Source organism: Mytilus californianus, unplaced genomic scaffold (assembly GCF_021869535.1).
Source record: "Mytilus californianus isolate M0D057914Y unplaced genomic scaffold, xbMytCali1.0.p SCAF_1, whole genome shotgun sequence".
Classification (NCBI taxonomy): domain Eukaryota; kingdom Metazoa; phylum Mollusca; class Bivalvia; order Mytilida; family Mytilidae; genus Mytilus; species Mytilus californianus.
Window position 1 is genome coordinate 107,001,258 of NW_026262581.1, and position 12,530 is coordinate 107,013,787.

A 12,530-nucleotide genomic window follows, 5' to 3' on the forward strand; every position below is an offset into this window, starting at 1 on the left:
TAAATTTCATGGATTCAGTATGTATATAATCCTGAGAGTGGTCTATTTTTCAGAAGAAAGGACAGAATGTATAGGTAGTACCAACATTAACGCTCTCAACTTTAAAGACATTTATGAAATCGTCAAAGTAATCGAGACTAAAAAGAAGTTGTGCCAGTAAAAACTTTTACGCCTTTTTCTTCTCTGATAAGACTTCATCTGCTACTACCACATTTTTATTATATCATGGTGTAGATCTATATGTTTCTGTACACCTTTGTATCAACAAAGGTTTTTCAGAATAAAATATATACATGTAGTCTATATACTGGCACATCTCTGCCATTGCATTAACTTTTATTATATCGGTTCATATGCTAGTATCCAAAGGTGTCTATCTACAAATAATTTAAATATTCAATGTTTGACAATGGCAGACATGTCTTTTTTGTCACGATTGTTTAATTCATTTTCAAAGGCAAGTGTTTTAGAGCAACAATTACTTCTGGTATTGATGTTGTAAGCGTATTCAGTTCTGCCACGTGCATGTACAAGTAACATTACATGCATTGATGTGTTTTGAAATATTCATCAATGAAACTTTTTATGCTTTTCTCAGACTGCTTATGACGTTTGTACATTAAATTGATAATTTAGTCTGGAAATGATTATTTATTAGTTAAAACTGGTCTTTGGCTAAGCTTGCAGTAACTGTGTGTACTCTTAGAAATGTACGTATTTGTCATTTGTTTTTTGGGGTTTTTTTTGTTGGCTAATTTGTTGTGGGTTTTTGTTTTTGTTAGTTGATTTTGTGCTTAGAACCTATCTGATGACGGTCAACTTTAGTTTATCTTATCTTAGGTTGTATTTAGAAAACTTGGCAATGGTTTGTACCTGTCATGACTTTTAATTCGTTACATTTTATTTCAAAAAGAGTAGGAAGATACCAACGGGCACTCAAAACGCATAAGTGAAGGAAAACTTACAACACCATGGCAAAAAAAAACAAGAGGCTCTCAAGAGCCTGAATTGCTCACCTGTAATTTTTTGCTTAAATCTTTCATCAATGAATACTTTTGCTTTTTGATATATTTTAATGAGTGGCTTTAAAATTCCATTGAGATGTTCTTTGTATCTGTCATATTTTCTTCAAAAGCAAAGAAATACATTTTACCCCTATGTTCCATTTTAGCTATAGTGGCTATGTTTCTTGACGTACAAGAAAATAAAATACAAAATTTATACTAGATACTCGGTAACTCATTTAGCCCAAGTTTGGCTGAAATTGATTCAGCAGTTTCAAAGGAGATGATTTTTTAAAGTAAGCAAACTAGATGAACAAATTGTGAAAAATTGTCTTCAAAGGGCAATAACTCCTTAAGGACACATTTGACAATTTTGGTCATATGAACTTATTTGTAGATCTTACTTTGCTGAACAGTTTTGCTGTTCACAGTTTATCTTTATCATTAATACTATTCAAGATAATAACCAAAAACTGCAAAATTCCTTAAAATTACCAATTTAGTGGCAGCAACCCATTAATGGACTGTTAGATTCGTCTGAAAATTTCATGGCTGATAGAACTTGGCCTAATGAACATTTTAACTTCTCATCAGATTTGCTCTAATTGCTTAAGTGTTTGAGATATATTAGCCAAAAACTGCATTTTACCCCTGTTCTAATTTTAGCCATGGCGGCCATGATTTTTGACGAAACAGAAAATAAAACAAAATCTTTATTCTAGATACCCTAAGGATCATTTAGCTTAAGTTTGGTTGGAATTAGTCTAGTAGTTTTAGAGGAGATGATTTTTTAAAGTTAGAAAACATGATAAACAAATTGTGTAAAATTGTCCTCAAAGGGCAATACTCCTTAAGGGGTCAATTAACAATATTGGTCATATTAAACTTATTTGTAGATCTTACTTTGCTGAACATATTTGCTGTTTACAGTTTATCTTTATCATTAATACTATTCAAGATAATAACCAAAAACTGCAAAATTTCCTTAAAATTACCAATTTAGTGGCAGCAACCCAACAATGGGTTATTAGATTCATCTGAAAATTTCAGGGCTTATAGAACTTCACCTAATGAACACTTTTACCCCGTCAGATTTGTTCTAATTCCCTTGGTTTTTAAGATATAAGCCAAAAACTGCATTTTACCCCTATGTTCTATTTTTAGCCATGGCGGCCATTTTTTTTTACGAAACAGAAAATAAAACACAAACTTTATTCTAGATACCCTAAGGATCATTCTGCTTAAGTTTGGTTGGAATTGGTTCTGTAGTTTCAGAGGAGAAGATGTTTGAAATAGTTTACACCAGACGGACGACGACGGACGCAAAGTGATGGCTAAAGCTCACCGGTGAGCTAAAAAAACGACGAAAAGACAAACCACAAAACACAACGTCGAAAACTAAAGATTGAGCAACACGAACCCAACCAAAAACACTGGGGTGTGGGGACTAAATAGATGTGCCCAGGAAGGCACCGTGGCACCCGTTGTGTTGCTCATGCAATTACAAATATGGTGATAAATGTTTTTCTGTGATGTCACAATCGTTATATACATATAAGGATTGCCTTTTCATAGAAACCTGCATTAGCTGTAGATCTTTAGTAGTCACAGTGAAATCTATTCACAGCTGTTAATGTTTATTAACCATATGTTGACGTCTATTTTTCGATTCGGGGATTTTTTTTAGTGTTCTATGGTAGATGTCGCTTTGAAATTATACCTTACACATTTTTTATTCATCATCATTGCTTTAATTTATTCATTCAAACTCAACATGAAAAATTGGAAATGTATGAATAAAAAGGCAAATGGGTAAAATGAGGGAGAATAATGATAGCAACACACAAGACAATCAAATGAACTTTATTTTGTTTTAGCACTATTATATCGATATATTTACAAATTCAAACATTATTTACAGATGTTCAAACCGAGAGTCATCACTTTGAATATGTTTAGTACACTAAGGTAAACCACAAAGACACTTTAAACAACAATTCACGGTTAGCGTCGATACATGCGATGTGCTACTGCTACTGAGGTCTGAAAGTATTGCCATGGATACGCTTGATGAATGTAGTACGGACCTTGAAACAACAGTGGATGAGGTTGAGATGGTGATGTAGAGCTGTGATTATACGATGGGGGAGATGTTTGAATGCTACATGTAGAACTGTCTGATGATGAGTTCAGCATGCATTCCTGGTCTGGTGACGACATGTGTTGTGGCGGTGAGCTATATGCTGGTGAGACCCTGTCTTGGTGTTTGCTAAAGTGTGGATGTTGGTTGGAACACTGCTGTGACGACTGTAATGGTGATGTAAGTATCTGTTTCATGTCTGGAGATGACTCTGCTGATAGCGATGTCTGGTCATTAAACTGCTGAACTGGCGAAGAATTCTCCGTGGTTGGTTTGTTAGAGGTGGAACTGATGTCACGTAAGATGTCGTTGAACATATCATATGGACCTACAGGCGGGTAAAACGGAGTTGGTGGAGATGGATAACTAGAAGACACACTTGGCATATATGACAAACTGAAAAAAAGATACAATGTATGAGTCATGCATATTTATGATAATTTATATGAACGAAGTTCAATATTTTGTACTAATAGAAATTAACAAATATATTTGTTTGACTACATATTAATTGAAATGTTTTCTCTGTCAGTTTTGACCAAACAGTATGTAATCATTGGATGCCGATGGTATATTGTATAAGTAAGTAAATTGTTTATCATAGTGACATGTGTAATTCAACATAAATATATACATATGTGTAAAAAATATTATCCAACATACAAAATACACCCGTTCCAATGGACCAATAAGTCACATTTAACTTTCAATTCAATATAAATGTTTCAATATCACGTGTTAATTGTCAACTTAAATTCGATAGAAAGATAATCATAACTTAAGAATTAGCGTTTGTAAAAGTTCAGAAATGGTTATTCTAAATTTTAAGAATGTTAACTAGAATAAACTCTGTTTTCTACGGAAAAGTGACTCTGCTAAGTATTAAGCTATTTTCCTTGGATGGTTCACCATTAGGAATGTTAATTTTCCTTGATTATCTAGCTGCATATAGTCAGGCAACACTAATATCTCATTAAAACAGTTTGTCTGATATCATTATAAAATCTACAGTTTATAAGAAATGTATCACTAAAGAAGAAGTGTTGACTAGGTATAGCCCTTCGACAGAAAACACATGCTAAATAAAGGCAAGTATAAATAAAGGTAGTATACCGGTGTTCAAAAGTCATAAATCGATTGAGAAAAAACAAATCCGGGTTACAAACCAAAACCGAGGGAAACACATCAACTATAAGAGGAAAACAAATGAACGACAGGAACACCGAAGCGCAACAAAAAGACTGGCTAAAGACTGGCTTTCGTTTGGCTTAGCAGGGTGTATAAAATTGATACGCAATGGGGCGTTGAATCCGATGTCTATGGAGAGTGCCACATTTTCTTCACGTTAAAGAACCCATTCAAAAACTATTTGAAAGGTGTGCAAGTGGCCTGTTACAAAGCAAAATGAACTTCGGATTCTACTAAATACGTCACTGGACGTTAAGCAACCATCAATCAATCAATCAATACATTTATTCTGCATCCCATGTTTTCGGGTTGTTATTATGTTTATCGTTTATTTTGCTAAAGTCATATATATATTACTTTGAATGCAGTATTTACCACTACAAAAATGTAGTCATTAAGTTACTAACGACAAAAAAATATCCAAAACAAACAAAAAACAGCAAACTATTTGTAATTTGGATACTTAAAACTTTGAATTGCTCAAATATATAAGGTAATAAGTTATAAGGTTTATCGCTGTTTCCTTAAATTAAAAAAGTTACAAATAAACAATACCACAAATTCTAAAATTTATTTTCAGTCGAAGCCAATGATTGTTGAAAAGTTATAATTTTTTGAACTTTTGTTTTGTACAGTAATCAGTTTTTAGCAGAATATTTTTTATGTAAAATACAACAATTATTAATTATATAGTATTTCCTTGGTTATCCATGACTGGCTGGTAACAGTGCTATTGTTTAATATATAGACTTACTTTGATTTGGGAGCACATCTGATACTTTCTGTTGTTGGTGGTGACAGTACATGATTTTCTTTTACTGCTGGGTCTCTGTTGAAGATGTGCTTCCTCATCCAGGCAATGTTGGAGTCTTTAGATTGACGTTTGAACTTAGATCTTCGGTTCTGGAACCATGTCTGAAAATAAGTTACAAGTTAATTTTCAAGAAGTCTACTAATATTTATTTACAGTATTGCTGACAGCTTATATATGTGTACTACAGTGATTTACACATTCAGGCATTTAGCCTAAGACTTTGTCAACATCAAAAGATGAGAAGGAATATCTTAGCAAGAACCAAAAGATGAGAAGGAATATCTTAGAAGAACCAAAAGATGAGAGGGAATATCTTAGAAAGAACCAAAAGATGAGAGGGAATATCTTAGCAAGAACCAATAGATGAGAACGAATATCTTAGCAAGAACCAAAAGATGAGAAGGAATATCTTAGCAAGAACCAAAAGATGAGAAGGAATATCTTAGCAAGAACCAAAAGATGAGAGGGAATATCTTAGAAAGAACCAAAAGATGAGGGGGAATATCTTAGCAAGAACCAAAAGATGAGGGGGAATATCTTAGCAAGAACCAAAAGATGAGAGGAAATATCTTAGAAAGAACCAAAAGATGAGAGGGAATATCTTAGCAAGAACCAATAGATGAGAAGGAATATCTTAGCAAGAACCAAAAGATGAGAAGGAATATCTTAGCAAGAACCAAAAGATGAGAAGGAATATCTCAGCAAGAACCAAAAGATGAGAGGGAATATCTTAGCAAGAACCAAAAGATGAGAGGGAATATCTTAGCAAGAACCAAAAGATGAGAAGGAATATCTCAGCAAGAACCAAAATTGTAGTGAAATCAAATACAAACTTAAACTATTTTGGTTATGGTCTTATGGATGTCATTTGGATAAATTTCAATATTTTGGTTATGGTCTTATGGATGTCCTTTGGATAAATTTCAATATTTTCTGAAAATTGTCTAAAACGTACATATGTATAACTTCAAATAATATTTTGGAAAATAGAAACATATAAATAAAATAACATTTTAATTGGTTATTGGATATATTAAATTTTTGCAAATCTCTTCAAGAATATTATTCAGATTATCAATGTTCACTTGGAGTGAAATACATTTAGCAATATCACTTTAAACCACATATGTGATTTTTGCAAAAATCGAATTCGACCTGGTTATGTGGTTAATGGCAATAATAAACAAAAAAAGTAATAAAATATTTACTTTTGGTTTGGACTTTTTATTTGGAACCAAACAGTGTTGTGAACAAACTGCATTAACGTGCGGAGAACAATAAAATACAAAAAAAAAATCTAATATCAGATTGGAACTTTTTGTAGCAGCAGTTTGGCCAGATGTCTTCAATAAAACTATAATCTTGTTTTAAAATTTTGGCACAGTGTGTCAGTTTAATACAACGGGATTCGTATTCATGTTCCAGTCCTGAATATATGATTGTATCATTGTCCAGTGTACTATAACCAGCCACCCTTCCATCTGTCCATTTGTTTGCCATAATGATAAAAAAAAATCATCATGAATGCCCAACGAACGTCGCGTCTACAATAGACTCATCGATAAATTGCGCTCATCTACGAAGTCCGAGTTAAGACAGTTGAAATCAAAAGCACCATTGTCCATGATAAAATGTTAAGATTTCAATACGTAACCCGTTCAAAGCATTCGTCACTGTTATTTCGCATTTTTTTTAAATTTGTTTTATATATTAATCCGTTTACATATACATTGTATTAGTTTGTTGAAGGGTTGTTGCCGTTCACAAAATTAAACTTAGTAACTTTTTTGTAGTATTTTTATAGATTTCAGAAACTGTCTAAAGTTGTACAAACGTTAGTATATTTAGGTTGTTACTTTATACATACTGATATTTTGTCTGTTGAAACATTACACAGGTCAGCAAGTTCCTCCATTGTGGCGGTATCTGGATACTGTGACAAACAAAATGACCTCTCCAAAGCATACAGCTGGAACAAAGAAAACAATTTTTTTATAATGAATTTTGTATATATTTATTTTAAAGTATTTTAGCTCGGTAGCAAAATGATCAGACAGACGCCTTAGTTTTGAATTGATATAAACGTAATACTTATATCAGTTAAGAATATTTGGGATTTATAACTAAAAGCTACTAAAAAACTAAGGACGCTTTTTACCAGTCTTAATTCGATGAAGTGATTATGCTGGGCTTTCTGTTTCTCGTGTTTAGTGTTTTGTAGACTGTTGGTTTTTTTTTCTTTTTTGTTATGGATCCTTTATGGAGTGATTGTATCTTCCTCTTTTCAAATAAAACGTCATGCATAAATAGAAAAGTATCTTCAATTTTTCAACCAGAAGAGAATAAATATTACGATAAGGATTATACTTTCTTTAAAAAATGATTAAAAACTACTCTATCATTTATTTCAATGTATAAAAGAAATGTGGGTATGTCAATGAGACGGGAAACCAACCCCCAAAAAGCATCTCCAGGTCAATACATGGTCTTCAGAAAAAGAAAAGTGTCTATACAATATATGTCAAGCTCTTAGCCATTCCAAGTCTAGAAAAGTTATGAATAAAGTTTAAAGAACCTGTCACAGAGATCGGTCATTCATACTAGATTCCCGAAAGAAAAATAATGATAATTCATTATTAAAGGCAACAACTGAGCATATAACGCCTTCAACAAAAAGGCAAACATTTTATTTCAATAAACTCATCATAGATACCAGGACAAAAATTTTGTACGCCAGACGCACATTCCATCTATAAAAGACTCAACAGTGACGCTCGAATCAAAAAGTAAAGCATGCGAAAAAGTTATTACGCAATCATTAAAAATGGTGTTTGTTTTAAACGGCGGAGGACATTTCAGCGAGAGAAAAAAATCGGACTTTTTAGCGCTAAAGTCTAACCCGTTGTAGCTCCAGATTTTTAATCTATTTGAACTAAAAGTGAAATAATCAACGCCCATTTTAGCGACAGAAATTAATTTATAGCAGAATAATTTTTATATAGTTTCAAGACATCAGAACATGAAAAATATCATGTCCATTGAAAAAACAAGCATTTAATGTCAAAAAAAGATAACTCTAATGTTTCAAGTCCGTTCTAGCCTGTAATTTATAACCCAAAAAAAATCAAACGGTTCCTTTATAATTTAGACCCTTTTGACCCTTTTGAACCGTACTTCGTCGGTAGTGCATCATTGAAAATCTTACATTCATAACATTTTTGGGATGGTAACAAATATTTGATCCTTGATTTATTGTTTAATTTGAATTTGTAAAATTATTTTTTTCCAACTATTATAAAGACCTCGACAGACGATGTGGTTACTTTTCCAGCGATGGTAATTGTGTAGTGACCTCAAGATGTCTTTTTGATGTTTTTAGTGCCGTGCAGTTACCGTCTCTATGACGCTTATCCCTAATCTTCGTTCATTCATAGCTTTTAGTAGTCTACTGAAATGATTTATAACAGACTTTTCTTAACTTATACAGACAGTTTATAAATTTATAAATCATTAAGATACTAAGGTTTCAACTTCCTTAGGCAAAGATGACCTTTGATGAATTTGGCAATTATTTTTATCTACTTTTTGGTCTTAAAGCTCTTCAAGTGTTTCGTTTCTTATATGTCCTTGGCTTTCAAATATTCGGCTTTGAGCGTTTCTAATGAAGTAAATTATGACCCAGAAAAGCTCTTCGGACGCATGAAATTTATCAAGTGTTATTCTTATATTACACGACACTTTATTGAAAGAAAATATGTTTTTTTACATTGTGTAGTGATTTGGTTCAGAAGATTTAACAATTTTTATGGAAGGAAATTTCCGGAAGAGCTTTACCAATATTGATGTAACGCCCCTTTCAGTTGTGGCGGGATAGTGTTCATTTGTTTATATCGTAGCGTCTTTTCTCGTATGATGATCATTTCTTAATTATTGCTATGTACCTGTTCAGTGGTGTACTTGGTTCTGCCACGACGAGACTGAAGATCATCTTTTACGCCCATTCTGAAAAAGAAATGAACTAATGAATAAAAAAAAATAATGAAATCTACTGAGTGTCATCTGCTTTTTACAGTCATATTTTCAAGACTCCTATATAAAGGTAAATAAATATGTGTGGCTAGGTCGGATATAAAGCATAGCATCGGGTATACAAATTGCCTTGTGTAATTATAGTACAGATATCATTTCTAAATCAGGAACTTTTTTTGGGGGGGGGGGGGGGTAGGGGGCTAATCACATGATGATTCTGGCCAAGTTACACGAATACACTGTCTATATCAATCGACTATATAAAAATAAGGAGATGTTGTTTGATTGCAAATGAGACAACTATCCACCAAAGTTCTAATGAAGTGGATGTAAGCAATTATAGGCAACCGTTCAGCCTTCAACAACGAGAAAACCCAATACCGTATAGTCGTCTATATAAGTCTCCGCATGAAAATTATGAAACAATTCAATTGAGAAAACTAACGGCCTAATGTATAACAAAACAATTTACGAAAAACAAATATGACAGACATGAACCAACGACAACCACTGAACTACAAGCTCCTGACTTGGGACAGGCACATATAGATTGTGGCGGGGTTAAACTAGTTAGCTGGCTCCAAACTATTATGTTCAGAGAAAACACTTTGTACTGTGCGTTCCCTCAAGTCATACTTAAGGTGTTTCTTTCCTTTTTGTTTATCCTATAGGAAAAAATTATTTATACGTTAAATACTAATCAAACTATATTATTAAAAAATGTATCAAAAGAAAATCAAAATTATGAACAAATACCGGAAAATTTGTTTAAGTCAGGAACCTGATGTTCAGTGGTTGTCGTTTGTTGATGTGGTTCATAAGTGTTTCTCGTTTCTCGTTTTATATAGAGATTAGACCGTTTTTTTTCCTGTTTGAATGGTTTTACACTAGTCATTTTGGGGCCCTTTATAGCTTGCTGTTCGGTGTGAGCCAAGGCTCCGTGTTGAAGGCCGTACTTTGACCTATAATGGTTTACTTTTACAAATTGTGACTTGGATGGAGAGTTGTCTCATTGGCACTTATACCACATCTTATATCTATATAGGTCTATATAACAGTAGGTAATTGGTTGGATCTGGCTTAGATATGTAAGGCTCTTTTATTTAAGCTCATAATTGATGCTTTTTTATTTTTGAGTTTTTTGCCAAAACAAACAGCAAATGCAGTGAAAATCCATCTATTAAAATTTTGGGTCTAGATACATTTTGAATACACTTAATAACGACATACAGATTATTTTTAGTTTCATACACAAATGTAAGGAAAGTGGTGACTGTAATAATGAGAAGAATTGCCATTGTATTCAAAGAGAATTTCTCATTTGAATTACTCCAATTTTCAATCAGTTTCTCTTATGGATCTCTTTGATACAATATTAATAAATAAAACATAACCGGTCCAATATACAATGTGAAAAATTTGACACTTGTATTTCGGATGTTATCCCTTGGAGGGCGTATTATATTGGATGCATAATTTTTGTTGTTTTTTTTTAAATTGTTTAACAGTGTATGAACAGGTATATAAGTACTATATGCATCTAGATATAAGTATTATTTTGCATGAATCAATTTTGATAGCTTTTGTAGAAAATGATGTGGTGGTCATTGTATAGATCTAATAAAGAAAAACCTACTTTTTCTTGAATAATTTTAACCTTTTTCAGGAAAAAAAAACAATAACATTTTAATGTACTATCAACACATTTTATGACACAGGTGTCAAAAAGGAGAAATATCTAACCCTCGGGTTATAAAACAGATGAGTAAACAGAAAATAGTGAATTCAAAAATCGAAAAACAGTTAATAAGGGTAATTTTTTTCACAATAACAGTTAACAAAAATGTCAATTTTAAGAACAGATAATAGCTAATTAGTCAATAGTATGCAGTTAACAGCACATATATTTTCAAAATAACAATTAACAATAGTTTAAAAATGCCTAAAACCCCTTAACGGAAAAGATCCTGGTGCAATATGAGTTCTAATCGGTTAAACAGAAAGGTTTTCATATGGACAGAAACTGGGAAATATGGGAAACTTTAGCAGAAAGGCGTAAACAACGAAAATTAACAATTTTTTATCGAATGCATAATAAATTTTGTCCCCAATATTTAATCAACTGTCTACCTCCAGTTACATCTGATGTCAGTGGATACAACCTAAGAAATAATGATAATTATATACCCCCTAGATGTAGACTACGAATAACTGAAAAGTCATTCGTACCATCTACTGTCAGAATATGGAATAATTTAAATCCAACAATAAGAAACGCACCAACTATTCCACAATTTAAACGAAAAATAAAGGGTGAACTATTTAGACCTCCAACATATTATGGTGAAGGGCCTAGAAAATTTAATATACTGCATACAAGACTAAGGCACCATGCAGTGCAGTTCATTAAATGCAGACTTAAATAAGATAAATGTAGTGAATGATTCTAAATGCTCCTGCGGTTCTCCTGTTGAAGATGCCATCCATTACTTTCTAGAATGTCAATTATATTATAACCAAAGAATATCTCTGATTAATGATCTTACAAATATGAACATACACATTGATATTGAAACGCTACTGTTTGGAAAAGATGCATATAATTACGAAACTAACTCTAAAATTTTTGATAAAGTTCGTTATTTCATTAAACAGTCAAAACGATTTTAACATTCTAAGTCAGCAGCTTTCTTTTTTCTTTCTGTCCTATTTGCTTTTTTGTTGCCATGCAAATGTGTGACTCCTTCCTTTATTTTCTATAACTGTCGCTGTATTATGTATGTGTTTGCTGTCATCATATATGTGTATTGTATATGTAAGGAGAGGACTTAATATAAGCTGTTATAACTTGTGTCCAATCCTATTGCTTGATAAATACAATTAAATTTATTAAATATGGACAGACATTATGAGTAGAAAACACAAGTGTGTAAAAAATTATAATTTTTATGTAAGGAAAGCATTTTCTGAGTACAATGTAGAATATTTGTGTAACATTACAGAATATTTCGATAGTACCTCAATTGGTAATATTATTATGTCTAAAATGTTTAGTAACAGTCAGAGAAAGCTTTAACTAGTCAAGATGGCAACAACCTTATAACATATAATTTGTTTAAGAACAGTTTTGAAACTGAAACATATTGTACATTCCAATACCATTTTCACAAAGGAGTTCTTTTGCCAAATTTTGATGTGGAGTGGTACCATTAAGAATCGAAACGGGGAGATTTGAAAAATCACTTTTAGATGAGCTAGTCTGAGATAATTGTAAAGATATTTTAGAAGATGAAGCACATGTTTTTTTTTTATCGTGTCCTTTATATGACGATTTTAGAAAAAAAAATATTTGATG

The 12,530-nt window shown here is 32.3% G+C and overlaps 2 protein-coding genes across 3 annotated transcripts in view; one reads left to right on the plus strand and one right to left on the minus strand.

Annotated features, from left to right (window-relative positions):
- Nucleotides 1-12,530, plus strand: part of LOC127729108 (TBC1 domain family member 25-like) — a 447,590-nt gene that overhangs the window by 407,910 nt on the left and 27,150 nt on the right. The window lies entirely within an intron of this gene.
- On the minus strand, nt 5,049-7,133 carry LOC127729393 (retinal homeobox protein Rx1-like; the record flags this gene model as incomplete). Its single annotated transcript, XM_052237220.1, has 2 exons — nt 5,049-5,247; nt 7,014-7,133. Coding segments are annotated over 2 exons (285 nt in total), but the record flags the coding sequence as incomplete, so codon positions are not given.